This window comes from Notechis scutatus, chromosome 14, assembly GCF_049901735.1.
Source record: "Notechis scutatus isolate UNSWTSFEM ecotype Mainland chromosome 14, rNotScu1.2, whole genome shotgun sequence".
In the NCBI taxonomy this organism is placed as follows: domain Eukaryota; kingdom Metazoa; phylum Chordata; class Lepidosauria; order Squamata; family Elapidae; genus Notechis; species Notechis scutatus.
Genome location: NC_142022.1, coordinates 8,229,270 through 8,257,055, shown reverse-complemented (window position 1 = coordinate 8,257,055; position 27,786 = coordinate 8,229,270). Strand labels below are relative to the sequence as shown.

At 48.5% G+C, this 27,786-nt stretch overlaps 2 protein-coding genes across 7 annotated transcripts in view; one reads left to right on the top strand and one right to left on the bottom strand.

Moving 5' to 3' along the window:
* Positions 1–1,125: 1,125 nt before the first annotated feature.
* Positions 1,126–17,885, top strand: HCN3 (hyperpolarization activated cyclic nucleotide gated potassium channel 3). Its single transcript, XM_087943668.1, is given in 9 exon segments — positions 1,126–1,634; positions 8,500–8,929; positions 9,573–9,734; positions 11,201–11,419; positions 12,514–12,660; positions 13,763–14,006; positions 15,582–15,746; positions 16,783–17,380; positions 17,382–17,885. Coding segments are annotated over 9 exon segments (2,877 nt in total). The 5' UTR covers positions 1,126–1,206; the 3' UTR covers positions 17,866–17,885.
* Positions 17,886–24,343: 6,458 nt separating this feature from the next.
* The window catches only part of PKLR (pyruvate kinase L/R), a 13,492-nt gene continuing 10,049 nt past the window's right edge, over positions 24,344–27,786 (bottom strand). For 4 of the 6 annotated variants that reach the window (XM_087943645.1, XM_087943647.1, XM_087943644.1 and 1 more), the window contains exons 10-11: positions 26,776–26,957; positions 24,344–24,710 (exon numbers count right to left, since the gene is read on the bottom strand). In XM_087943645.1, coding sequence (XP_087799771.1) covers positions 24,604–24,710; positions 26,776–26,957 — 289 coding nt within the window. In that variant the 3' untranslated portion in view covers positions 24,344–24,603. The remainder of the gene's footprint in view (positions 24,711–26,775; positions 26,958–27,786) is intronic. The other 2 variants (XM_087943648.1, XM_087943646.1) reach the window with 1 other exon arrangement.

Here is a 27,786-nt window from a genome sequence, read left to right as displayed (position 1 = left end):
TGGAAGAAGGGACATGAGTGAGGAAGTAGGGGGGAAGGAAGGAAGGAAAAAGGGAAGGGAAGAGACATAGGTGAGGAAGTAGGGGGAAGGAAGGAAGGAAAAAGGGAAGGGAAGAGACATGAGTGAGGAAGTAGGGAAAGGAAGGAAGGAAAAAGGGAAGGGAAGAGACATAGGTGAGGAAGTAGAGGAAGGAAGGAAGGAAGAAAAAAGGAATGGAAGAAGACGAGTGAGGAAGTAGAGGGAAAGGAAGGAAGGAAAAAGGGAAGGGAAGAGACATAGGTGAGGAAGTAGAGGAAGGAAGGAAGGAAGAAAAAGGAATGGAAGAAGACGAGTGAGGAAGTAGAGGGAAAGGAAGGAAGAAAAAAGGAATGGAAGAAGACGAGTGAGGAAGTAGAGGGAAAGGAAGGAAGGAAAAAGGGAAGGGAAGAGACATGGGTGAGGAAGTAGAGGGAGGAAGGAAAGAAGCAAAAAGGAATGGAAGAAGACATGAGTGAGGAAGTAGAGGGGGAGGGAAGGGAAGGGAAGGGAAGGAAGGGAAAAAGGGAAGTCAAGAGAGACGAGTGAGGAAGTGCAGCGGAAGGAACGGAGGGCCCAAAGCGAGGAAGACAGGATTGGGAAGGAGAAGAGAAGGGAAGGGAGGAAGACGACGAGGAAGGAAACGAGGCTGCCCCCCGGCCAACCAGGACGCTCTCGAAGACGAATCCAGAGCCGGCCTCCACCCCAAGGGACGCCCCTCTCCGGGGAGAGAGAGAGAGAGAGAGAGCCACCGAGCGCTCGCCTCCGTCATCGCTTCACTCCGCCTCCCTCCAGGCTCCGTCCCGCTTCTGTCCCTCCCCGCGCGGGTCCCAAAGGCCGTGGGGAGGGGAGGGGAGGGAGGGCTGACCCCCTACCTGCCCACCTGCCCACCTGCCCCTCGTGCGGGTGCCTGGGCAAGATTGAGCTGGCCGGGGGAGGGGGTGGCTGGCTCTCGTCGGAGGGGCTGAGCCCGGGCAGGCCGGGGAGGGGGGAAGGAGCTGGTCGGGTGGGGGAGGTGGTATGAGCCCCTGCCCGTCCCGCGCCCGCCTCGCCTGGCCCTCCAGCCGCCGCCACCGCCGCCGCGCCCTTCCTGGGCCCCGGGCTTCCAGGCGGGTCGGTGGGAGCGATGCCCCCGCGATGCCAGGGGGTCCTGGGCCGGGCAAGGGCGTTTGAAGGGCCCTCTTGAGCGCCATGGACGTGTCGGCCGCCGCTGAGACCCCGGAGGCTCCGGAGACCCCCGGCTGCAAGGCGCCCCCTCCTCCTCCTCCTCCCTTGCTGGATGGCGAAGCCGGCGGCCGCCTGCCCAGCGACGGCTCCTCGCAGCCGCCTACTCGCAAGGGCTCCGCGGCGGCCAAGGGCGAGATGGCGCCGGCCCGCGTGGCCGAGCAGATCGTGGCCGCCGACCTGGCCTCGGCGGCGGCGGCTGCAGCGGCCGCCTCGTCTTCGGGGAGCCAAGAGCCCGGCGGCACCTTCGTGCAACGCCAACTGGGCGCCCTCCTCCAGCCGGCCGTCAACAAGTTCTCCCTCCGCATGTTCGGCAGCCACAAGGCGGTGGAGATCGAGCAGCAGCGGGTCAAGTCGGCCGGCTTCTGGATCATCCACCCTTACAGCGACTTCAGGTAAAGGACTCCACGGCCCATGCGGCACTCCCCGGGGGAAAAGACCCCTCGCGCCGGCCTGTTGGGGTCCCCCCGCTGTTGGTGGGCTGGGCGCGAAAAGAAACCGGCTGGGCGGCTGTCCGTGGTGCTGAAAGTCCTTCTTAGAAGAAATAGAATGGAATCCGAGCGAAACAGATCATCAGAGTTGGAAGGGGCCTTGGAGGTCATCTAGTCCAACCCCCCCCCGCCCAAGCGGGAGACCCTAACACCATTTCTGACAGATGGCAGTCCAAATCTCTTCTTGAAAGCCTCCAGGGATGAAGCTCCCACAACTTCTGAAGGCAAGCTGTTCCATGGGTTGGTTGCTCTGTCAGAAAGTTTCTCATTATTAATTGGAAGGGGCCTTGGAGGTCATCTAGTCCAAACCCCCCCCTGCCCAAGCGGGAGACCCTAACACCATTTCTGACAGATGACAGTCCAAATCTCTTCTTGAAAGCCTCCAGGGATGAAGCTCCCACAACTTCCGAGGGCAACTTCTGTTCCATGGGTTGGTTGCTCTGTCGGAAAGTTTCTCCTTATTATTAGTTGGAAGGGGTCTTCTAGGTCATCTAGTCCAACCCCCTGCCCAAGCGGGAGACCCTACACCATTTCTGACAGATGACAGTCTAAATCTCTTCTTGAAAGCCTCCAGGGATGAAGCTCCCACAACTTCTGAAGGAAAGCTGTTCCATGGGTTGGTTGCTCTGTCGGAAAGTTTCTCATTATTAATTGGAAGGGGTCTTGTAGGTCATCTAGTCCAACCCCCTGCCCAAGCAGGAGACCCTAACACCATTTCTGACAGATGGCAGTCCAAATCTCTTCTTGAAAGCCTCCAGGGATGAAGCCCCCACAACTTCCGAGGGCAACTTCTGTTGGTTGTTCTGTCAGAAAGTTTCTTATTATTGATTGGAAGGGGCATTGGAGGTCTTCTAGTCCAACCCCACCCACCCCCCACCTCAGCCAGAACCCTTGTACCATTTCAGACAAAAGGTTGTCTAATTTCTTCCAGTGTTGGAACATTCTCAATTTGTGGAAGAAAGTCCTTCCACTGGTTAACTGTTCTCACAGTCAGGAAATTTTAATTCCAGGTTGCTTCTCTGCTTGATGAGTTTCCATCCGTTGCTTCTTGTCCTGCCTTCTTTGGTGCTTTGGAAAATAGCTTGACTCCCTCTTCTTTGGGGCAGCCCCTCAAATCTTGGAACTCTGCTATCACGTCCCTCCTAGTCCTACTGTTCATTAAATTAGACACCCCCAATTCCTGCAACTGTTCTTCAAATGTTTTAGCCTCCAGTCCTCTAATCCTCTTTGTTGCTCATCTCTGCATTCTTTCTAGAGTCTCAACCTCTTGTTTTTTTACATTATGGTAACCAAAACTGATGCAATATTCCAAGGGTGGTGTTACCAAGTCTTATAAAGTGGGAGGGTTTTTTTTTGCTCTTGGTGTGACCTCCTTACTGAAGGCACTACAATTCCCATGGGTCACACCTCAGGCAAGGCAGAGGAGCCGCCAGACTAGGAATGGCTTGTTTGAAAATAATATTCATTGGAAAATCATCCAGCCTTCTTTCTCCTTTCTGTCGTTAAGCTAGGTGATTGTTGAGCAAGCTGCGCCTTGGTCTAGGGCCTTTCTTGCCATGGTTGTTAAGCGAATAACTGTCATTAAGTGAATCAAAGAAAGAAGAGAGGGAAAGAAAGAAAGAAAGAAAGAAAGAAAGAAAGAAAAGAAGAAAGAAAGAAAGAAAGAAAGAGACAGAGAAAACAGGAAGGAAGGAAAAGACAGAGGGAAAGGAAAGGAAGAGAGAAAGAGAAAGAGAGACAGAACAGGAAGGAAGGAAGGAAGGAAGGAAGGAAGGAAGGAAGGAAGGAAAAAGAAAGAAAGAAAGAAAAAAAGACAGGGAAAGGAAAGGAAGAGAGAAAGAAAGAGAGACAGAACAGGAAGGAAGGAAGGAAAAAGAAAGAAAGAAAAGACAGGGGAAAGGAAAGGAAGAGAGAAAGAGAAAAGAAAGAGAGACAGAACAGGAAGGAAGGAAGGAAGGAAGGAAGGAAGGAAGGAAGGAAAAAAGAAAAGAAAGAAAGAAAAGACAGGGAAAGGAAAGGAAGAGAGAAAGAAAGAGAGACAGAACAGGAAGGAAGGAAGGAAGGAAAAAGAAAGAAAGAAAAGATAGGGGGAAAGGAAAGGAAGAGAGAAAGAGAAAGAAAGAGAGACAGAACAGGAAGGAAGGAAGGAAGGAAGGAAGGAAGGAAGGAAGGAAGGAAGGAAGGAAGGAAGGAAGGAAGGAAGGGTATTTGGATTCATTCTCTTTTTCTACTTTTTAAGATTTTAATTTTGGAATTTCTTAAGGAAGAAGTAAAAGATTAAGCCAGTGGAGGGAGAGAGAGGGAGAGAAAATAAAATAAAAAGGAGAAATACAGAAAAATGTAGTTTGGGGCTTTCCCCACGCAAGCAAAGCCTGAAGCCAGGAATGTTAGAGGCTTAAAAGCCAAATTTGTTCTGTGCCAAATTTGGCACCGGAATGAATACCCGTCTTGTATTTGCAAAACAAATCTGTACTTCTTCACAAACGCACCCAGAACATCTTCGATCTGCCTTCTTGAGGCTCTCGCCGAACCGTGAAGAGCTGGCAGCTCCCAACTCTGCGGCTCCGAGAGCAAAAGATGTACCAACCGACGGACACCTGTTTGAGAACCTGTTCCAGGCCTGGAATCGATCCAACGCACAGCCGTTCAACTTGGAAATGGGCCAAAGAGGACACATGGTTGTAAATCGACAACTACCTGTTGGCCAAAGGTTTCCAGGCCAGTGGATCACCTTGGAGCCCTCAAAAGAATGATCTCTTTGGAAGGAAACCAGGAAAAAAAAATATTTTCCCGCAGCGTGAACGGTCTTCCTAGTGCAAAATTGGCGCAAAATTTGGCAGTTTCAGCTCTCAGTTTCTTCCTTTCACTCTCTCTCTCTCTCTCACACACACACACACACGTGCAATAATTCAAATTTCTCCCTCTGCTAACTTATTTCTCCTCCCTTTTCAAATATCTGAGCACTTCGCAGACAACTGCGGGGACGTGGCGGGCCCAAAATAATTCTTTCCCCCAATACGGGTGGGCAGTTCTAGTGGTTAAACCTAGGAAGCTGAAAATCCATTAAATCAGAATAAGAGTTGGAAGGGACCTTGGAGGTCTTCTAGTCCAACCCCGGTTCGAGCAGGAGACCCTATATCATTTTAGACAAGTGTGGCTGTCCAATGTCTTCTTAAAAACCTCCAGTGATGGAGCACCCACAATTTCTGGTGGCAAGCAGTTCCACTGGTTAATTGTCCTCCCTGTCAGGAAATTTTCTCCTTAATTCCAGGTTGAATCTCTCCTCGATTCGTTTCCATCCATTGCTTCTCATCTTGCCTTTTGGTGCTTTGGAAAATAGCTTGACTCCCTCTTTCTTTGGGGCAGCCCCTCAGATATTGGAAGATGCTATCATGTCACCTCTTAGTCCTTCTTCTCATTAAACTAGAGACACCCCCAATTCCTTCAACCGTTCTTCGTATGTTCTTATCCTCCAGTCCTCTAATTTTCTTTGTTGCTCTTCTCTGCGCTCTTTCTAAAGCCTCAACGTCCTTTTTTTATATATATATATCATGGCGACTAAAATTGGATGCAATCTTCGAAGTGGGGTCTTACCAAGGCATTTTTAAATCAAACTGCTTGCAAACTGAAGAGAGCAGGTAACATTGGGTTGGCTTTCACCAAGCGAGGGGAAAATGGACCAGAAATACAATCGCAACAACACAAGAGTGCACAACAGATACAAACTCAATGTAAACTGCTCCAAACTCGATTGCAGAAAGTACGACTTCAGCAACAGAGTGGTCAATGCCTGGAATGCACTACCTGACTCTGTTGTTACATCCTCAAACCCTCCCACTCCTTTAACCTCAAACTAACCACTATTGACCTCACCCCATTCCTAAGAGGTCTGTAAGGGGCGTGCATAAGTGCACCATCGTGCCTAAAGTCCCTGTCCTATTGTCCCCATTTATTCATACCTGTTTCCTGTATTCTTACTCATGTTTATACTTATACCTATTCTCTTGTAAGCGATTGACAAATCAAATAAATAAATAAAAGGAAGGAAGGAAGGGGGGAGGAAGGAGAACAGGGAAGGGGAAGGAAGGAAGGAAGGAGAGAAAAGAAGGGAGAAAAGAAAAGAAGGGAGGAAGTGGGAGGAAGGAAGGAAGGAAGGAAGGAAGGAAGGAAGGAAGGAAGGAAGGAAGGAAGGAAGGAAGGAAGGAAGGAAGGAAGGAAGGAAGGAAGGAAGGAAGGAAAGGAAGGGAGAGAATATCCATTCCTAAGAGGTCTGAAAGAGGCGTGCATAAGTGCACCATCGTGCCTACCATCCCTGTCCTATTGTCCCCATTTAATCGTACCTATTTCCTGCAATCTTACTCATGTTTCTACTTATATCTATTATCTTGTAAGCGATTGACAAATCAAATAAATAAATAGAAGGAAGGAAGGAAGGAAGGAAGGAAGGGAAGGAAGGAAGGAAGGAAGGAAGGAAGGAAGGAAGGAAGGAAGGAAGGAAGGAGAGAGAACAGGGAAGGGGAAGGAAGGAAGGAAGGAAGGAAGGAAGGAAGGAAGGAAGGAAGGAAGGAAGGAAGGAAGGAAGGAGAGAAAAGAAGGGAGAAAAGAAAAGAAGGGAGGAAGTGGGAGGAAGGAAGGAAGGAAGGAAGGAAGGGGGAAGGAAGGAGAACAGGGAAGGGGAAGGAAGGAAAAAGAAGAAGGCAGGGAGAAGAGAAAAGAAGGGAGGGAGCAGGAGGAAGAAAGGAAGGAAAGGAAGAGAGAGAATATCCATTCCTAAGAGGTCTGTAAGGGGCATGCATAAGTGCACCATCGTGCCTACCATCCCTGTCCTATTGTCCCCATTTATTCGTACCTGTTTCCTATATTCTTACTCATGTTTATACTTAGAACTATTATCTTGTAAGCGATTGACAAATCAAATAAATTAAATAAAAGGAAGCTTCACCCAGATGAAGCCACGGAAAACATAGATGGGATGTGAGAAGGGTTTTGTTGTCTTATAAGAAGATAAAATATTTGGCTTGGCTCCCGGAATGCTTTGCGGAAACCGTTCCATATGTTTCCGGCCTTGTTACGTTGATCAGGGACAGATGGCTCGATGGCAATAGGATAGGAGTTTTTGGTCTTTAGGATCCGAGGTGTATGATTAAACCTGGGGATTACATCATGATCTTTATTGGATAATCAACACTCAGCCGGGGCCTCGTAAGTAAGCTTTTGAGCTCTTGATGGATGCCTGTGTGGACAACTCAGGAGAGGCCTTTTCACTTTGGCACCAGGGTGGTTTGAGATTTTAAAAAGGGTTGATCCCTTTTTTTAATTTCTCTTTGTGTTTTGGGAATCTTCATTTTGGTCGCTTTTGCGTTCGTTTTGGGTCAGAGAGCAAAGATTTGGAGGGGGGAGGGAAGCAGGTTTTTTTTCTTTTTAAACAGATGACAGATCGTCAGAGTTGGAAGGGACCTTGTAGGTCATCTAGCCCAACCCCCTGCCCAAGCAGGAGACCCTACAACCATTTCTGACAGATGGGAGTCCAATTGCTTCTTGAAAGTCTGAAGAGACGGCTGGATTTTTTTCCCCCTGGATTTCTATCTCTTTAGAGAGAAAGTAGAAAGTCAATGGTCAAAAGGGAAAAAGAAAAGAAATAGAAAAGTTGGATATTTGGAATGGATATTTGGAAAGGTTTTGAATGGAGGTGAGGAATCCAGCATCTGGCTGTGTTAAGGTGGATCTCTAGGTTTGTGTGAAGGAAAATAGGAATATGGTATCTCTGAGCCCAGGCAGAGTGCCGTTTTTTTCCCCCCCAAACTGACTAGCTTTTACCATTTCTTGCAAAAATGTGAGAAACCCCTGGCAGAAAAAGAATTAAAACTTTACAAGAGAGAGAGCTAGAAACGAGTGGTACGTTGGCCAAGAGCTGGAGCTCTCGCCTCACAATCAGGAGGCTGTGAGTTCAATCCTAGGTAGAGTCTGATATTTCTCTATCTGCTTGGGGGGGAGGACGGGGACACTCCGCACTGGCGACAGGAAAGGCATCCGGCTAGTAAACACTCCGCTCCATTCAGTTGCCTAGACTCCACCTCACAAAGGGATTATGGGGTCGTTCAAAGGGGAGGAGGATGACGAGAGAGCTAGAAATAATGAAAAGTGTTCGGCTGAATTTTGCTGAAGGTAGCCACACCCTGCATAGATGTCTCTTTCTATCAGTGGTGGGATTCAGAAACTTTTACTACGGGTTCTGTGGGCGTGGCTTGGTGGGCGTGGCAGGGGAAGGTGACTGCAAAATCCCCATTCTCCTCCCCACCCCACTAACCTGCTTTCCAGCTCCGTTCTCCTGTGCAGGGCAACCAAAGAAGACCCAACCAATCAACTGGGACTCGATGGGAGGCAGAGAAGAGATGGGGTTGGTGGGGCCAGTCAGAGGTGGGATTTGCCGGTTCTTCAAACTACCCAAAATGTCCGCTACCGGTTCTCAAGAACTACTCAAATTTTCTGCTACCGGTTCTGTCAAACCGGTCCAAACCGGCTGAATGACCACCTCTGCTTTCTATAGCACCTTTCTGGATGTTGCCATGTGAAAGGCAGTGTCGGGTAGTGGTGAAGGGGTTGGACTAAGAGTTCTCGGCACAAATGAGTCCAGAGAGAACAGCGGGTTCTATCAACAACCACCGTTATAATAATAATATTAAACCATGGCTAATAGCAAACCTGATTTTGAGGTTCTCTGTTCAGGTGCAGCTGACTGACCGATCCTGCCCGTTTCTTGCCTTTCCAGGTTTTACTGGGACTTGATCATGTTGCTGTTGATGGTCGGGAACCTGATCATCCTGCCTGTGGGGATCACCTTTTTCAAGGATGAGAACACGCCTCCTTGGATCGTCTTCAACGTCCTCTCGGATACGTTTTTCTTGGCTGACTTGGTGTTGAACTTCCGTACGGGGATCGTGGTGGAGGATAACACCGAGATCATTTTGGATCCCCATACCATTAAGATGAAGTATCTCAGGAGTTGGTTTCTGGTGGACTTCATTTCATCCATCCCGGTCGATTACATCTTCCTCATCGTAGACCTGGAGACCCAAGTGGATTCGGAAGTGTATAAGACAGCCAGGGCGTTGCGCATCGTCCGTTTCACGAAAATCCTTAGCTTGCTCCGCCTTCTCCGTCTCTCTCGCCTCATCCGTTACATTCACCAGTGGGAAGAGGTAATAAATGCAATAAATAGAAAACATTAGCACTCGCATGAAAAGGTGAGCATTCCTTTTCGGATAGGAAACACGCCGTTGGTCCAGCGATCTATTATGGTTTATCAGTAGGCGTTGGCTCACAACTGAATTTCCGTCACTAAGTAAGCAAGGCAGTCATAAAGCAGTTGTAAACCCCATAAGATTCACTTAGTGATGGCAATCTATTGCCACCGTTGAGCAAGGATGCTGGGTTGTTACTTTCTCTTGACTGGCTTCAAAGTCATTGGGGAAGCCAGTGGGAAATCGCTAGTCCTTGTCAACTCGCACCATGACCGCCCTAAAACAGTTGTAAACCTCACATGACTGCATCACTTAGTGATGGCAGTCTATTGCCACCGTTGAGCAAGGATGCTGGGTTGTTCCTTTCTCTCGACTGGCTTCAAAGTCATTGGGGAAGCCAGTGGGAAATCGTTAATCCTAGGCAGTTTGTACCATGACAGCTATAACTTTGAGAACTGGTTTTTCAGGACCCCTCACTCAGCACCGTTGTAACTTTAAGCGGTCTCTGAGCGAACGGTTGTAATTGGAGGCCTATCGGTAGTCCGTGTATGGAGAGAACAAGGGGTTGAATCAGCTTACCACTTCCTCTTGGCCTTCCCAGATTTTCCACATGACCTATGACCTGGCCAGTGCTGTAGTCCGGATCTTCAATCTCATCGGAATGATGCTTCTCTTGTGTCACTGGGACGGCTGCTTACAGTTCTTGGTCCCCATGCTGCAAGACTTTCCCGAAGATTGCTGGGTTTCCATCAACCACATGGTGGTAAGTTCCTCCTCCTCCTCCTCCTCCTCCTCCTCCTCCTCTGTCTGTGGGACAAAAATGGGCCAGGCTGAGCAGGAAAGAGTCCGATAATTCTGCAAAGCAGATCAGAGAGAGAGCGGTTTTGAAAAATCAGCTTCACACCGAAAGACGGAGAAGGGTGAGGAAGAAACTCAAGATTTTCTTACCTTGATTCTCTATCATATAGAGAGAGGGAGGGAAGGAGGGGAAAAAAGAGGGAGGGAGAGGGAGAGAGAAAGGAAGTGGGAGGGGAGGGAGGGAGGGAGAGAAGGAGGGAGAGAGAGAGGGAAGGAGGGATGGAGGAAGGAGGGAAAAGAGGGAGAGGGAGAGAGAAAGGAAGTGGGAGGGGAGGGAGGGAGAGAGAAAGGAGGGAGAGAGGGAGGGAAGGAGGGAGAGAGAGAGAGGGAAGGAGTGGAGGGAGGGAGGGAAAAAGAAGGAGGGAGAGAGAGAAAGGAAGTGGGAGGGGGGGGGAGGGAGAGAAGGAGGGAGAGAGATGGGGAGAGAGGGAGAGAGAGGGAAGGAGAGAGAGAGAGAGAGAGGGAAGGATGGAGGGAAGGAGGGAAAAAGAGGGAGGGAGAGAGGGAAGTGGGAGGGGAGGAAGTGGAGACAGGAGGGAGAGAGAGAGGGAGAGAGGGAGGAGGAGAGGAGAGAGAGAAGGGAAGGAGGAGGAGGGAGGGAAAAAGAGGGAGGGAGAGGGAGAGAGAAAGGAAGTGGGAGGGAGGGAGGGAGGGAGAGAAGGAGGGAGGGAGAGAGGGAAGGAGGGAGAGAGAGAGGGGGAAGGATGGAGGGAGGGAGGGAAAAAGAGGGAGGGAGAGAGAAAGGAAGGGGAGGAGGGAGGAGGGAGAGAAGGAGGGAGAGAGAGAGGGAAGGAGGGAGAGAGAGGGAAGGAGGGAGAGAGAGAGAGGGAAGGATGGAGGGAGGGAGGGAAAAAGAGGGAGGGAGAGGGAGAGAGAAAGGAAGTGGGACAGAGAGGGAGGGAGAGAAGGAGGGAGGGAGAAAGAGCGAGAGGGAGGGCTTTCACATTTCTGTTATAATAGAATTGTTATCCCTATAATAATAGAGTTCCATTAGTTCACCTTCTTCAAAGAATTGACCATCTCTACCCAAAGAATAGGGGTTCAAGAGTTTCTATTTACCCCAAGACGGTATTTTTTCAAACTTGGACTTCAACTCCCACAATTCCCCAGTCAGCATCATTGAAGAGGTCTGGATCTCCATTCCTAGACTTCCCCTCCAGCAAAGGGGTTGGGGGCATTCTAGGAATTTTGGGTTGGGGGATTCTGGAAATTGTGGACATCCACGCCTCTTAAAAGTATCCTGTCTGGGGAATTCTGGGAGTTGAAGTCCACACCGCTTCAAAGTTGCCAAGTTTGAAAGACCAGGTTCTGTGGGACAACACTGAAGATCTTTAAAAACAAAACAAAACCCACAATTTTTTTTGTTCTCAGAATGACTCTTGGGGAAAGCAATATTCGCACGCTTTGTTCAAAGCGATGAGTCACATGTTGTGTATCGGCTATGGGCAGCAGGCGCCCGAGGGCATGACCGATGTCTGGCTGACAATGCTGAGCATGATTGTGGGCGCCACCTGCTACGCCATGTTCATCGGCCACGCCACTGCCCTCATCCAGTCGCTGGACTCCTCTCGGCGCCAGTACCAGGAGAAGGTGAGAAGATTTACACCCTATTGTTACTATATCCTGGGGCTTGCTACGCCAGCTTCTTTCCAGTGAGATGGCGAGAAAAGTTTCCTAAACTTTTCTTCCGTTTTTATTTTTATTCAGAAGATCAAAATCCAAAAGAAAAATAAATTAACGGAACAAAACTAGACAAGAATGTAAAAAAAAGTGGATTTCAGAAAGACACAAATATATATTATCTCCCCCTGGTCTAATCAGGTCCAAAATTTATAAGCTTCTACATCCCAATTAAATTGATCATACATACATACATACATACATACGAAAGAAAAAATAGTTAACAAATTAAACAACATCAAAGTTAAAGTTCAAAGCATTCTGCTTTCGTAATTTACTTTTATTATTGCTGTTGTTATTATTGTTGTTGTTATTTACATTTCTTAGGGCTTAATACACATCGTGTTTTCTGGGTATTTTAATTTGCTTAACAATCCGTATCACGTTCTTCATCTCCACTTCTTTTTTTTCCCAACCACTGATAAAACAGATTGCATGCTTGATAATATTCTGCATCATTTTTCTGTTTCATTTTGAATGTCCGTCTGTGTCAACTCGTAAAGCATTCCTATGCCTGTTTTTGAGTTGCCATAAACGAGGGGGGGGGTTTGAAAGAGCAGTAAGGCAGTTTAAAACCAGAAGTACATTTCAACACTTACCTTACAAAGATTGCAGCTAGGCTACCGGATCTTCTGCCCTCAAAAATCCTTTATTGGAGAATGTGATTGATGACACCCAGCCTGAGAACGTGCTTTGTTGGAGAATCTGATGTATGACACACCCAGGTGAGAGGGCGGAAACAGGGTCACAGGTAACTGTTAATTCCCTATGCCAGAGTTGGCTTCATACAGGCTAATGAAGGACATGTTGCTCCTAATAAATCTTCTAGATTCTTTTGAACCTTGGCTTGATTTAATGATTTAATTGGGGCAATCACCGGAATCCTGACAGTCTGTCCATTTCTGCACACTCTGGTATCTTCTTCATCATTTCTTCATCTTGTTTGGTGTTTCTTCATTTTTCCGGCTGAATTATTTAAAATATTTCTGTTCCTCCGTTTATAGTATAAGCAAGTGGAGCAATATATGTCCTTTCATAAGTTACCGGGAGACACGCGTCAACGGATCCACGAATATTACGAACACCGATACCAGGGCAAAATGTTCGACGAAGACAATATCTTGGAGGAATTGAGCGAACCCCTTAAAGAGGTACAAACCATGGAGTAGAGGCCATTATGCTTCTTACAACCACTAGAATTACCACTGCAGAAAGTCCATTTCTGTTCGCTAAGTGAGACCGTCATTCAGCGAGTTTTGGCCCGGGTTAAGACCTTTCTGGTCCCCATTGTTAAGGGAATCCCTGCAGGTTTTTGGTTAGGAACACAGTCGTTAATTGAATCTGGCTTCCCCATTGACCTTGTCGCAAAAGCACCGGGGACACCATAACCGTCGTAACTTTGAGTCTGTTTGGACCGATCCCGTGACCGTAGGGATGTTGCAACGGTCATTAAGTGGAAAGTCACTTTTCCCCCCCAATGCCATTGTCATTTCAAATGGCCATTAAATGAACTGTTGTAAGTCGAGGTGAACTTTGGTGGCGTTTATAGCGTCCACTTGCTCCTATCGGAAGCCTTTTCTCTTGTCAATTCCTGGTTATTTTCTTTTCTTCTTCTTCTTCTTCTTCTTCTTCTTCTTCTTCTTCTTCTTCTTCTTCTTCTTCTTCTTCTTCTTCTTCTTCTTCTTCTTCTTCTTCTTCTTCTTCTTCTTCTTCTTCTTCTTCCTTTTCTTCTTCTTCTTCTTCTCCTCCTCCTCCTCCTCCTCCTCCTCCTCCTTCCTCCCTTCTTCCCTTCTTCCCTTCTTCTCCTCCTCCTCCTCCTCCTCCTCCACTTCCTTCCTCCTCCTTCTTCTTCTTCTTCTTCTTCTTCTTCTTCTTCTTCTTCTTCTTCTTCTTCTTCTTCTTCTTCTTCTTCTTCTTCTTCTTCTTCTTCTTCTTCTTCTTCTTCTTCTTCTTCCTTTCTTCTTCTCTTCTCCTCCTCCTCCTCCTCCTCCTCCTCCTTCCTCCCTTCTTCCCTTCTTCCCTTCTTCCTCCTCCTCCTCCTCCTCCTCCTCTTCTTCCTTCTTCTTCCTTCTCCTTCCTTTCTTCTTTCCTTCTTCTTCTCTCTTCTTCTTCTTCTTCTTCTTCTTCTTCTTCCTCCTTCCTCCTTCCCCTCTCCTTCTCCTTCTCCTTCTCCTTCTCTTCTCTTCTCCTTCTCCTTCTCCTTCTCCTTCTCCTCCTCCCTCCTCCTCCTCCTCTCCTCCTCCTCCTCTTCAGGAGATCATCAATTTCAACTGCCGGAATCTGGTGGATAACATGCCCCTCTTTGCCAACGCCGATCCTAACTTCGTGACGGCCATGTTGACCAAGTTGCGCTTCGAGGTTTTCCAGCCGGGGGACTTCATCATCCGAGAGGGAACAGTGGGGAAAAAGATGTATTTCATACAACACGGCGTGGTTAGCATCCTGACTCGGGGCTCTAAGGAAATGAAGCTTTCGGACGGGTCCTATTTTGGGGTGAGTTTTTCTCGGTAGAGCGGGGAGGAGATGATGTTTTGAATTGATTCTGTGAGGGGGAGGCTTCAGAAAGGTTTGGTCCTGGCAAATGTGACGTGTTTGTAAGTGTGTGTGTGAAAGAGAGAGAGAAAGAGAGAGACAGAAGGAGAGAGGAAGAGAGGGAGTGAGAGACAGACAGAGAGAAAGAGCGGGAGGGAGAAAGAGAGAGAAGGTGAGAGGGAGAGAAAGAGAAGGAGGGAGAGAGAGAGAAAGAGACAGAGGAGAGAGGGAGGGAGGAAGGGGGAGAGGAGAGGGGGAGAAGGAGGGAGAGAGAGAGAGAGAGAGAGAAGGAGAGAGGAAGAGGGGGAGGAGAGACAGACAGAGAGAAAGAAAGAGAGGGAGGAGAAAGAGAGAGAAGGGGAGAGGGAGAGAAAGAGAAGGAGGGAGAGAGAGAGAGAAAGAGAGAAGGGGAGAGGAGAGAAAGAGAAGGAGGAGAGAGAGAGAAGAGACAGAGGAAGAGAGGGAGGGAGGGAGGAAGGAGAATGAGAGGGGAGAAGGAGGGAGAGAGAGAGAGAGAGAGAGAGAGAGAGAAAAAAGAAAGCCAACTGAGTGACTTTGGGCCAATCACCAGGAGACGGTGAGTTCTAGTTCCACTTTAAGCACAAAAGCCAGCTAGGTGAATTTGGGCCAATCATTAGGAGACAATGAGTTCTAGTTCTGCCTTGGGCATAAAAGCCAGCTAGGTGACTTGGGTCAATCATCAGGAGAATCTGATGAGTTCTGGTTCCACTTTAAGGATGAAAAGCCAGCTACGTGACTTTGGGCAATGACTAGGAGACAGTGAGTTCTAGTTCTGCCTTGGGCATGAAAGGCACTTGGTGACTTTGGGCCAATCCCCAGGAGATGGTGAGTTCTAGTCCTACTTCAAAGCCGGATGGGTGACTTTAGAATAGAGTAGAGTAGAGTAGAGTAGAGTAGAGTAGAGTAGAGTAGAGTAGAATAGAATAGAAAATGAATAGAATAGAATAGAAAATGAATAGAGTAGAGTAGAGTAGAATAGAAAATGAATAGAATAGAATAGAATAGAATAGAATAGAATAGAATAGAATAGAATAGAATAGAATAGACCTTTATTGTCATTGCCTTCTACAAATTCAATGACATTTGAAAGCTACTCCAGCACAGTGTCCCAACCACCACATCACAATCACACTACAGAGTATTTAAAAATTAAAATAATCATTAAAAACCTAGCCTAAAACATATAGTAAGTTAGACCCCAACCCAACCCAACACAACCCACAGAATTATCCTTAGGGGAAAAATAGGAGGAGGAAGGAGCATTAGGTACATGCACCACCTTTATTGATTTATAAAAACAATAAAGGTGGGATTAAAAAATATTTTTATAAAAAAAAAAAAACCAAAAGACCACTCCATTCCTTTTGCAAAAAAATAATAATAGGTCAACGGTTGGTTTTTCTTCCTTTCTGCCCCACCTCTTAATTCGGGGTTTAAGGTTGGGTGGGTGAAGTCAAGGTTAAAAGGGGAGCGGTCCCCAACATTCTCCTCCTCTTCCTCCTCCTTTTTGCCCCTGCAGAGATCTGCCTTCTGACCCGGGGCCGGCGCACGGCCAGTGTCCGAGCCAACACCTACTGCCGCCTCTACTCCCTTTCCGTGGGCAACTTCAACGAAGTCCTGGAGGAATACCCAATGATGCGGCGAGCCTTTGAAACCGTTGCCATGGACAGGCTGGACCGGATAGGTGAGGGTGGGGAGGAAGGGATGAAAGGACTACAAAGCCCATGCGTTGTCTAACCGGGCCCATGGGTCTCCTCACAAAATCGGTGAAGTCCCAACAAATGAAAGCCACTGAAGAAGATCTTGGGGGTCTTCCAATAGATGCTGAAGAGACCTTAGCCCTGAGCTGATCTCACCTGTTGAGGTGTCTTTTCCTCCTTCCTCTTCCTCGTCTCCTCCTCCATCCTCATCTCCTCCTCCTTCTTCTCTGTCTTTTCCTTCTCCTCCTTCTCCCCCTTCTCCTTCTCTTCCTCCTTTCTCCAACCTCATCTCTTTCTTCTGCTCCTTGTTCTCTATCTCTATCTCCTTCTCTGCCATCTTTCTTTTCCTTTTCCTCCTTCCTCCTCATCTCCTCCTCCTCCTCCTCCTCCCTTTTCCTCCTCTTCCTTCCTCCTCTTCCCTCCTTCTCCATCATTCTCCTCTCCTTCTTCTCTCCTCCTCTCCTCCATTTCCCTTCTCTCTCTTCCCCTCCTTCTCCTCCTCATCTCTTTCTTCTGTCTTCTCCATCTCTTCTCCTCTCATTTCCTTCTCCTTCGTCCAATCTCCTCCTCCTCCTCCTCCATCTTCTCCTCCTTTCCTCCTCCTCCATCCATCTCCCTCATCTCTCCCTTTCTCCTCCGTTCATCTCCCTTCTCCTTCTTCCTCCTCCTTCTCCAACCTCATCTCCTTCTACTCCTTGTTCCCATCTCCATCTCCTCCTCTACCTCCTTCCTCGTCCTCACCTCCTTTTCCTCATTCTTCCCCACTATCCCATCTGCTTTTTTGTCTCCTCCTTGTTCGATCTCCATGTCTTCCTTCTCCTCCTGCTCCATCCTCACCTTTTTCGCCTTCTCCTTGTTCCCTGTCCCCCATCTCCTTCTTTGTCTCCTCTTCCTCCTCCTCCTCCTTTCCTCTTCCTCCTCCTCGCCATGCCAATCTGGCTGACCTCCATATCAAGCAATTCTCCAAGCTTTGTCCGCATTTCGGTGTGACCTCTGACCCCCTCTTCCTTCCACCTTCAGGGAAAAAGAATTCCATCCTGTTGCGGAAGAGAGCGGAGCACAGTTCCAGCACGGTCAACAACGAGATCATTCAGCAGATCGTCAAACACGACCAAGACATGGCACACAACATCCAAGACCTCCAGCCCATGACTGCCGGCCGGGAAGTGAGCGGCAAACCGCTGATCTGGGAGCCCCTTGTCCACGTGCCACTGCAGACTGCCGCCGCCACCACCAGCGTGGCCATCGCATTGACCCACCAGCAAAGTCTGGCGACACACATCTTCCTTCCCCCTTCGTCCATCTCCAGCCCTCTCTCCCCCGACTCGGCGGCTCTCCTGCGCCATCCCCGCCGCTCCCAACCCAGCCTGGGGGGCTCCCGGCCGTCCTCCGTCAGCTCACCTGCCTCGGGGGCGCAGTCCCACCTGCAGACGCCGGCAGCCGGCTCGCCGTGTTCTCCTGTGGTGCAGTGCGTGTCCCCTTTGGAAAGTACAGTGGGCAAAGTCCTCCCACGGCCTGTTCAAAAGGGGGACGCCATCCCTGGCATGAGCCAGGCTCAGCTGTCCAAAACTCGGGTACGCCGGTCTCCACGTCTCTCTTGCAGCAGGCCGCCCACGGCGCTCCATCCCGCCGGGACGAACTCTGCACTATAGCCTGTCTCGGGCCACGGGATCTCACATTTCCCTGTTCTTGCAGCCTCAGCAGATGGTCAAACACCGGAGTTCGCAGGGCCTTTCAGTGGGTGGTCTTACGAAGGACGTCCGTCCGCTTTCGGCGTCTCAGCCTTCTTTGCCAAACCGGCTCACCCAACCCTCGGACATGGGCTCTTCCCAGCAGGCACGGAAATCAGCCAGGAACGTCACGTACCGTTCCTCTCCGTCGGTTTCTGGTCTGCTAGGGAAACCAAGCATGGGAACCACCCCTGGTCAGCCTGGTTCCTCCCAGCAAGGCCCTTCTGGGTCCAGCCGGTCCGTGAGTGGGGCCACGACCCCCCAGTCGCCTGCCTCCGTCCCACGACACGGCACCGCCTCTTCCCGTAAGGGTTCCGTAGCGTTCAGTCCTGACGTCAACACAGGGAAACCGAAGCTGCCATCTCATATGTGAAACCAGGGTACACCCAGGGATACCAGTCCCTTCTTGGGCAAGCTTTGGGGGCTGAGCTGGGGGTGGGGGCCAAGGAAAGAGACACCCAGCGCAATCCCAAGGACAGTGGTCCGGGCCTGAGAGAAGTCTGCTGGATTTGGAGGAATTGTTCCTACGCGGAGATCCTACGAGGATCCTACATGTGGAGATCTGACGAGACTCAACGTTGGTTCCTTCGGAGAGCAAACTCCCTCGGGGGAAGGAAACGCTGACGTGTCCATCTTCGGCTTTGTAACCCTGGCTCACCACTGGGTTGCCACCCTTCCGCTATGCGTCAAGGGGAACAGCAAACTCCTTTGCAACCCTCTTCAGAGTCCAGACTACTGGGAGAAGCCTGAGTCGTGGGGCAAAGATGATCGCCGGTGTGTCCATTTTCAACCGCACCGAAGCGGCCTGTTAACTTTATTAGCGGACACTCCGAAACGAGTGGTTTTTTTTCTTCCTGCCCCCCCACACCTTGCCTTTTTCCTGCCTTTAGGAATATTTTTTTAACAACAGGATAATCGACGTAGTGACCTCTCTCTCTCCACTCTTCTCGCCCCACACTCCTGCGGTATCCACCTCAAGATGTTTTGTGAGTGTGTGCGTAACGGCAGAAACCCTGGTTCCGCGCCCGGGAGAGGAAGATGGGTTTCGTTGGCCCTATCCCTAAATGCCACCTTTGCCCATAAGAAGAAAAAAACATGCATCGAATTTCCCCAATACGGCTAGTCCTCGACTTACGACAGATCATTTTGTGACTATTCAATGTTACAACACTATTTTTTAAAAAAAATCAGCATTTTTCATACTTACAACCCCAGGGTCACATAATCAAACATTGAGACGCTTGGCCACATGACTCATATTTATGACGGTCACAGCGTTCCTGGGGGGGGGAGGGGGTCATGTGCTCCCCTTTTGCGACCTTCTGACCAGCCGAGTCAAGCAGGAAGACAGGTTCGCTTAACGGCCACATGACAAACTTCACAACTGCCGTGATTCACTTTGACAACAATGGCGAGAAAGGTCGTAAAAGGAGGCAAAGCTCCACTGAACCTCTGTCTTGCTTAAGCAACATAAAATTTGGGCTTGATTGTGGTCGTAAGTTGGGGACTACCTATAAGCCTACAATGCAAGGAGGAGAAGGTGGCGCTTGCATTACGACACTTTGTCATTTCGGCATTATAAGAGTGCCTGTGGCCAGAAGCGTGATTTTTTTTGCACTGAGCCAGACTAAAATGTCCTCTAATACTGACCAGGTTTTGATTTCCCATAATCCCCCGGCTCAGGTAACACCCTTACTTGAAAGCTTTTGCCAATTTCCCAGCCAAGATTTCAAAAACCCTTTTGGTCGTCTTCACCAGCCGTTCCAGGTTTCCGCCCGCTAAAGGGTTGTCTTTTTTTAAAACAAAAACAAGAGAAAACGAAAATACTAGCCGTCATTACGGAGTATCAAAGCTGGTTGAAGTACAGTAAGAGGCCCTCTTGCAGTCTTATATTTCACTTACATTCTCGGTTTGGCCGTTCAAGGTGGTGGAAATGAGGATAGGAAGTAAGCAGGGGTGCGATTCAACCGGTGTAACAAGTGGTTCGGTGGGTGCGCGCTTTGCGCGTGCACTTCGCATCTGCTACTGACCTTCTCCAGCGATCTCTGTGTGTTAAACAGCTGATGCATGACACAAATCAACTGAGCTTGAAAAACCACGATATAAAAAACACAGTCTAGAGCTGGACGAGCAAGTAGGCCCAACAGCCGATCATCGGAGCTACTCGTTCACCCGAACGCAGGCCGAACTGGTAGAATGCCACCTTTGGAACTAAGGATGAAACTCCCTAAAAAAAAATAAAGAGAAATAGCCCTAAAAATCTTATTTTATTAAAATGAATGAGTGAGTGTAAGCCTGTGTGTCCTCGACTTAGGACAATTCATTTAGTGTCCATTCCAAGTGATGACATCGCTGAAAAAAAGTGACATGATCATAGGACCGTTGGCAACATCGGCGCTTGGCGGCGAAGTCGGATTGACGATGGTTGCAGCCTCCTGGGGTCCCAATCCCCTTTTGCAAAGCTTCAATGGGGCAAAATCCCATTTAACAATTGTCTCACTTAGCAACAAAGGGGGGGAGTGAGATTTGGTCATAAGTTGAGGAATACTTGTCATTGACCGGAAGGTCCGTGCGTTCTAGCAAACAACTCATGGCGCCCGCTTGAAAACAATACTCTTGGAAGGATTCAGCCGGTTCACACCGGTTTTGTCAAACTGGTAGTTTCACTGATTAGTTGGCACCACCCACCCGCCTCTGCCCTAGTCCTATATTTCTGTTTTTCAGCCCAGGGGATTGCCATGTATCAGCTGTTTTTACTCACCAGAAGGTAAGTTTTAGCGGGAAAGGGGTGGTTTTGAAATGAACCGGTTGTTACGCCAGTTGAATCCCACCACTGATTCTGCCACCGTACAAGGCCACTGAAATCTCTCTTACTCTACTTACCTCTCTGCTTTGTCAACCCATTTGTGAAAACACCCAGGAGTAGAGCAGGATTCCTTTTCAGAGTCAGGTTTACGGGCATAGTGCAATTCTCAAGGAGCTTGAATTATTCCGAAGAATACGGTGTGTATTCTTAAAATTAACCCCGCCGCACGTTCTCCTAGAAAGAGGTCCAGCAATTTATTTTTTTAAAATCTCGGATAAGGAACGGTCCACGGACAAGAGGCTCGTTCCTTTGAACTATACCCCCAATGTTGGACGTTCAAGAAAAGTTTTCTTGCTTTTTGAAGGGTCTTTGGTCCAGTGGCTTTTGGGTGGGGGGGTCTTTGCTGCATGGTGGTTCATCCTGTGAGCCACGGAAGGAATGCTTTTATTCCTCTCCACTTATATCCAGCGGTGGGCTGCAGCTGGTTTGGACTAGTTCTAGCGAACTGGTACAAACAACGATCAGTTGGCCCTGCCCACCCACCCCTGCCCTATCCTGTCTGACATTTCCTCCTTTTGCAGCTGATTTGTGGGTCAAAGTGGATGACCACGCCTCAGCTGTCCTACTTACTGGGGAAAGCTAGAAGGTGAGCTGCAGTGGTTCGAATGGAGGTTTATCAAATGCTGCACACGCATGCGAAGCTCGTGCTCACGGAACTGGTTGCAGTCCACTGCTGCTTATATCCTTTCCACGAAGTCTTATAATCCAGTAGCGGAGTGTCTAATAATTCTCCCTCCTTGTGCCTAAATACGATCAGGGTCGCCGAGTTCTTCGGATCATCAACCCACCTACCCCCGGATCCTTTCTTCTCTTCCGTGATCCAGCCATCCTCGGAACCGTAGTTTGTGATGTCCATTCCCGTGTGGGCTCTGGCCCAAACAGCCAAACCTTGACGTGACCAATGTTGCTTTCCGATCCAGACAAGTTACCGATTTAGGGGTAGAGTAGCTGCCTGGGACTTTTTTTTCTTCTTCTTCTTCTTCGAAATCTCTCTGATCGTTTTTTCTCCTCCTCTCGTAGCGAGCTCCACTGCCAATATTGATGTCTCGCGCTGTAATAATGCTTTTTCTCTTGTAGTATCTGGTGCTGTCGGGAAGGGCGGTTTTACAAGGGGTTGGGGAAGGGACAGGAGGCACGCAGCGGTGTTGGCCCGTGGTCTCCAGACGGAGGAAAAGGAAGGGAAGGGGACTTCGTTACGGCTGGTTCACCCCATCGATCACACCCTGGCTGATTCGCCCATGGCTGAAATGCCGTGGGACAACTCACAAAGGGGAAATCACTGCGGGAAAAACTCGCTGCAAGACAACGGATGGAAACTCATCAAGGAGAGAAGCCACCTAGAATTAAGGAGGAACTTCCTAACAGTAAGAAGAATTTACCCATGGAACAACTTGCCACCAAAAGTTGTGGGTGCTCCTTCACTGGAGGTGTTTAAGAGGCGGCGGGTTGGACTAGAAGACCTCCAAGGTCCCTTCCAACGCTGGTTATTCTGTTAATTCAACACAGGATAACTCACGAGAGGGACAAACTGAATTGCAGTGGGCCTTGTCCTGCTTACAGTTGGAGCTTTCTCAAGTTGGAAGTCCTCAAGGATGGAACAAGCTACCATCCCTACTTCTCTCTCTCTCTCTCTCTCGAGTAGAATTGTCCTGCGGCGAGTCGGCCATGTCAAATTGTCCCACGGTGAGTTGGCCAGGGTGTGTGTGTGTGTGTGTGTGTGTGTGCACGTGAGCCAACCGGGGTGAATCCAACACACGTCGAGTCGTCCCACTCCGTCTTCTTCTAAGGTTTGCCGTGAAGAAAACCGTCTGGAGAACCGCAACGTCCCCCCTGCGTGTCCCAGGCACATCGCCCTGCTCGTCTCGCTGCTCAGGGACGCCGTCCCTGCTGGGGTGGGTCTCAGCCAGCTTGGACTCACCTGGGCAGACATCTTTGGGAGGCGCATGGTGTCGAGCACCTCCTGAAATCGCCTTCCCGACCTTTGACTCTTCGCCTTTAGTCTCCTCTGGAAGGAGAAATCCCGTTTAATCGCGTAGACTGAAAACATTCCAGAAGTCCTTGTTTACACTCGATCGGGTAGAGCCACCTGTAGCCGCTGTTCCCCGTAGATACGCCGTTGAGGTGGGGGGTGAGGTGGAGAAAGAGGTGCTCCCTTCTGTCTCGGTGGGCCTAGGGTGCGATCGCTTGTGGCGGTGTCCTCGTTGTCTAGGGAGATTCTCAATCATCCAGGCCACGGTTGTCCCAGAGGTGTTTTTTTTCAGGAGGCAACTAGACTCTTCCTTGGCTCTTCTTTGAAGACGTTTCATCTCATCCACTGACTCTGTGGGACCAAACAACCCTCTTTATCCAATGGCGGACAAGGGGAGCGCCGGATGTAAAGAACGCATGGAGGGAACGCCTTTGTAGGTCGGGCCCCTTCTGAGCTTGGGGTGTGTGTGTGTCTCTTGTGTGTCTGTGTGTGCCTTCGCACAGCCGTCTCTGTGGTGTGAGTTTTGCGTGCCGGCGTCCAGGTGCGTGTGCAATTCTAGGCACCAAAGACCACAACGGGGGTTCACCACCTTTGCACTCTGCGTCGCTCAGTGTACGGAGCTTGTAGGTTTTTTTCATATCACGAGAACATTTTAAAGCTGTTTGGGTTTTTTGTTTTTTCATTCCCCCCTTTTTTTAAAACAAAAAAATTACGTTCAGTTTAGTTCGGTCAATTGTATCTCAAAGAGTTTTCAATAATAAAGAGAGACACGAAGGAAGAGCTTCTGGCAGTGTTTGTTTGCGAACGGCCACAGCAGGGAACGGAACCACGGAGAAATCTATGGCATTTTAGTAGGCAAGAAATACGCAAAACTACAAGAATATATTCTGAAATGGTGGCTTTTGGGGGTGAGTCAGGGAAGGAAGGAAGGAAGGAAGGAAGGAAGGAAGGAAGGAAGGAAGGAAGGAAGGAAGAAAGGAAAGAGGATAGTAGAAGGAAGGAAGAAGGGAAAGGGAGATATAGAGAAGGAAGGAGGAAAGCAAAGAGAGAAATAAAGAAGGAAGGAAGAAGGAAAGGGAGAAATAGAAAAGGAAGGAAGAAGGAAAAGGAGAGTATAGACAAGGAAGGAGGAAGCAAAGAGAGAAATAAAGAAGGAAGGAAGAAGGGAAAGAGGAGGAATAGGAAGGAAGGAAGAAGGAAGGAAGATAGACAAGGAAGGAAGGAAGGAAGGAGAGAAATAAAGAAGGAAGGAAGAAGGGAAAGGGAGAAATAGAGAAGGAAGGAAGAAGGGAAAGGGAGATATAGACAAGGAAGGAGGGAAGCAAAGAGAGAAATAAAGAAGGAAGGAAGAAGGGAAAGGGAGAAATAGAGAAGGAAGGAAAAGGGAGAAATAGAAAAGGAAGGAGGGAAGCAGAGAGAGAAAAAGAGGAGGAAGGAAGGAAAGGGAGAAATAGAGAAAGAAGGAAGGAGTATGGATGTAATGGAGGGAGTGAGGGGTGGATGGAAGGAAGGAAGGAAGGAAAAGCAGATGTGAGAGGGAAGAAGGAAAGAAAAAGCAGAAAGAAAAAGGGAGGGAGGGAGGGAGAAAAGAGAGATAGATTAGGGAGGGAGGAATAAAGGAAAGAGAAGAAGGAAGGGAGGGAAGGAAAAAGATGGGAGAAAGAGAGGAAGGGAAGAACGAAGGGAAGGAAGAGAAGAAGGGAGGGAGGGAGGTGAAGAAAGGGAGGGAGGCAGGAAGGAAGGAAGGAAAAGCAGAAGGAAGGACGAAAAGAGAGATAGATTATGGACGAAGGAAGGAATAAAGAGAAGGAGGGAAGGAAAAAGATGGGAGAAAGGGAGGAGGAGAGGAAAGGCAAGAGAGGAAGGAAGCTGAAGGAGGAGAGGAAGGAAAGAAAAGGAAGGAGGTGTAGAAAGGGTGGGAGGGAGGGAGAATTGGAGAAGGAAGGAAAATGAGAAAAGGACAGGAGGAAAGGAAAGAAAGGAAAAGGAGATGAAAAAATAAAGAAGGAAAATGGAAGGGAAAAAAAGGAGTGATTATTATCTCCGGTGTGTAATTATCCATGACCTGATTTCTAATGATTGCAAACTAATGAAAAAACAACAACTTTGCACCAGCCCACCAATGCAAATTCCGGTCCATTTTGCCCCGGAGACGAAAGAGCGATCGAGGCAGCGTTTCCCGTTGCATCTTTAAGCGAAAGGATCCTTAAAAATCCCAGGCGGAGCGCAGCCTTCGGCAAGAAGGGGAGGAAAGCCGTGGGCGCAAGGGTTCCGCCTCAGGGCACCTGTTGCACTCTCATGATGTTGGTGAAACCAGCCCCGGGTCTCCACCCGCTGACGATGATCACCACGTCTTCCGAGCGTAGGAAACCTCGCACGCGGCCTGGAAAGTGGGGGAAGGAGAAAGGTGACTCAGAGAAAGAAGGGGAAGGGAGGAAAGTAAATGGATGAAGGAAGGAAGGGAAAGGGTAGAAGAAGGAAGGAAGATGGAGGAAAAAGAAAAAGGAGGGAAGAAAGTAAATGGATGAAGGAGGGAAGGGAAAGGAGGGAAGGAGGGAAGGAAGATGGAGGAAAAGGAGGGAAGGAAGAAAGTAAATGGATGAAGGAGGGAAGGGAAAGGATGGAAGAAGGAAGGCAGATGGAGGAAAAGGAGGGAAGGGAAGAAAGTAAATGGATGAAGGAAGGAAGGAAAGGATGGAAGAAGGAAGGAAGATGGAGGAAAAGAAAAAGGAGGGAAGAAAGTAAATGGATGAAGGAAGGAAGGGAAAGGGTGGAAGAAGGAAGGAAGATGGAAGAAAAGAAAAAGGAGGGAAGAAAGTAAATGGATGAAGGAGGGAAGGGAAAGGGTGGAAGAAGGAAGGAAGATGGAGGAAAAGAAAAAGGAGGGAAGAAAGTAAATGGATGAAGGAGGGAAGGGAAAGGGTGGAAGAAGGAAGGAAGATGGAAGAAAAGAAAAAGGAGGAAAGAAAGAAGGATGAAGAAGGGAAGGGAAAGGTGGAAGAAGGAAGGAAGATGGAAGAAAAGAAAAGGAGGAAAGAAAGTAAATGGATGAAGAAGGGAAGGGAAAGGTGGAAGGAGGGAAGGAAGATGGAGGAAAAGAAAAAGGAGGAAAGAAAGTAAATGGATGAGAAGAAGGGAAGGGAAAGGGTGGAAGGAGGGAAGGAAGATGGAGGAAAAGGAGGGAAGGGAAGAAAGTAAATGGATGAAGGAGGGAAGGGAAAGGGTGGAAGAAGGAAGGAAGATGGAGAAAAGGAGGAAGGGAAGAAAGTAAATGGATGAAGGAGGGAAGGGAAAGGGTGGAAGAAGGAAGGAAGATGGAAGAAAAGAAAAAGGAAGAAAGAAAGTAAATGGATGAAGGAGGGAAGGGAAGGGTGGAAGAAGGAAGGAAGATGGAAGAAAAGAAAAAGGAGGAAAGAAAGTAAATGGATGAAGAAGGGAAGGGAAAGGGTGGAAGAAGGAAGGAAGATGGAAGAAAAGAAAAAGGAGGAAAGAAAGTAAATGGATGAAGAAGGGAAGGAAAGGGTGGAAGGAGGGAAGGAAGATGGAGGAAAAGGAGGGAAGGGAAGAAAGTAAATGGATGAAGGAGGGAAGGGAAAGGGTGGAAGAAGGAAGGAAGATGGAGAAAAGGAGGAAGGGAAGAAAGTAAATGGATGAAGGAGGGAAGGGAAGGGTGGAAGAAGGAAGGAAGATGGAAGAAAAGAAAAAGGAAGAAAGAAAGTAAATGGATGAAGGAGGGAAGGGAAAGGGTGGAAGAAGGAAGGAAGATGGAAGAAAAGAAAAAGGAGGAAAGAAAGTAAATGGATGAAGAAGGGAAGGAAAGGGTGGAAGGAGGGAAGGAAGATGGAGGAAAAGGAGGGAAGGAAAGAAAGAAGGATGAAGAAGGAAGGGAAAGGATGGAAGGAGGGAAGGAAGATGGAGGAAAAGGAGGGAAGGAAGAAAGTAAATGGATGAAGGAGGGAAGGGAAAGGGTGGAAGAAGGAAGGAAGATGGAGAAAAGGAGGAAGGGAAGAAAGTAAATGGATGAAGGAGGGAAGGGAAAGGGTGGAAGAAGGAAGGAAGATGGAAGAAAAGAAAAAGGAAGAAGAAAGTAAATGGATGAAGGAGGGAAGGGAAAGATGGAAGGAGGAAGGAAGATGGAGGAAAAGGAGGGAAGGAAAGAAAGTAAATGGATGAAGAAGGGAAGGGAAAGGATGGAAGGAGGGAAGGAAGATGGAGGAAAAGGAGGGAAGGGAAGAAAGTAAATGGATGAAGGAGGGAAGGGAAAGGGTGGAAGAAGGAAGGAAGATGGAGGAAAAGGAAGGAAGGGAAGAAAGTAAATGGATGAAGGAGGGAAGGGAAAGGATGGAAGGAGGGAAGGAAGATGGAGGAAAAGAAAAAGGAGGGAAGAAAGTAAATGGATGAAGGAGGGAAGGGTCTTGGAAAGAACAAAAACAGCTCCACCAACTCACCCATCTCAATCCCAAACTGCACCCGGTGATCGACGTCTTCCGCCCAGGTGCCCAGGTTAGTGCCCTGATACACCACCGGGAAAATCCCGCGACTGAGGTGAGCTTGGCGGGCCACCTGTTCATCACTGGTCACGGCAATGATGAGAGCCCGCGGTCGGTAGCGGGATACGATCTGCGCAGACCTGAATTTGGGGGTGGGGGGAGAGGAGGGGGTGCAGGGAGATGCAAGAAGGTGAAAATCAAACAGAATCTGTGGGAAATTCGAACCCGGGACTTTGGTTCTCAGTGTGGGGGAGTTGTGGGCTCAGAGCAGATCTGGCAGGTTGGGAAGCAACAGGAGGAAGGAAGGAAGGAAGGAAGGAAGGAAGGAAGGAAGGAAGGAAGGAAGGAAGGAAGGAAGGAAGAAAAAGAAGATAGATTAGGTTGGTAGAAATATATATATAGAGAGAGAGAGAAACGGATGGACAAGATAGGGGAGGATGGAGAGAGAAAGAGAGAGAGATAGACAAGGGAGGGAGGGAAGGAATAAAAGAGAGAGAGAAAGGATGGGAGGAAGGAAAAAATGAAGGGAGAGAAGGAAGGAAGAAGGAAGGAACGAAAAGATAAGATTAGGAACACACACACGGAGAAACAGATGGATGGATAAGATAGGGGAGGATGGAGAGAGAGAGAAAGACAGACGAGGGAGGGAGGAAGAAAAGAAAAAGAGGAAAGGATGGAAGGATGGAAGGAAAAAGTAAAGGGAGAAAAGGAAGGAAGGAAAAGAAGATAGATTAGGAAGGGATAGATAGATAGATAGATAGATAGATAGATAGATAGATAGATAGATAGATAGATAGAGTATAGGTAGGTAGGTAGGTAGGTTGGTAGGTAGGTAGGTAGGTAGATAGATAGATAGATAGATAGATAGATAGATAGATAGATAGATAGATAGATAGATAGATAGATAGATAGATAGATAGCTGGAGAAGATGGGGAGGATGGAGAGAGAGACAAACAGACAGACAGACA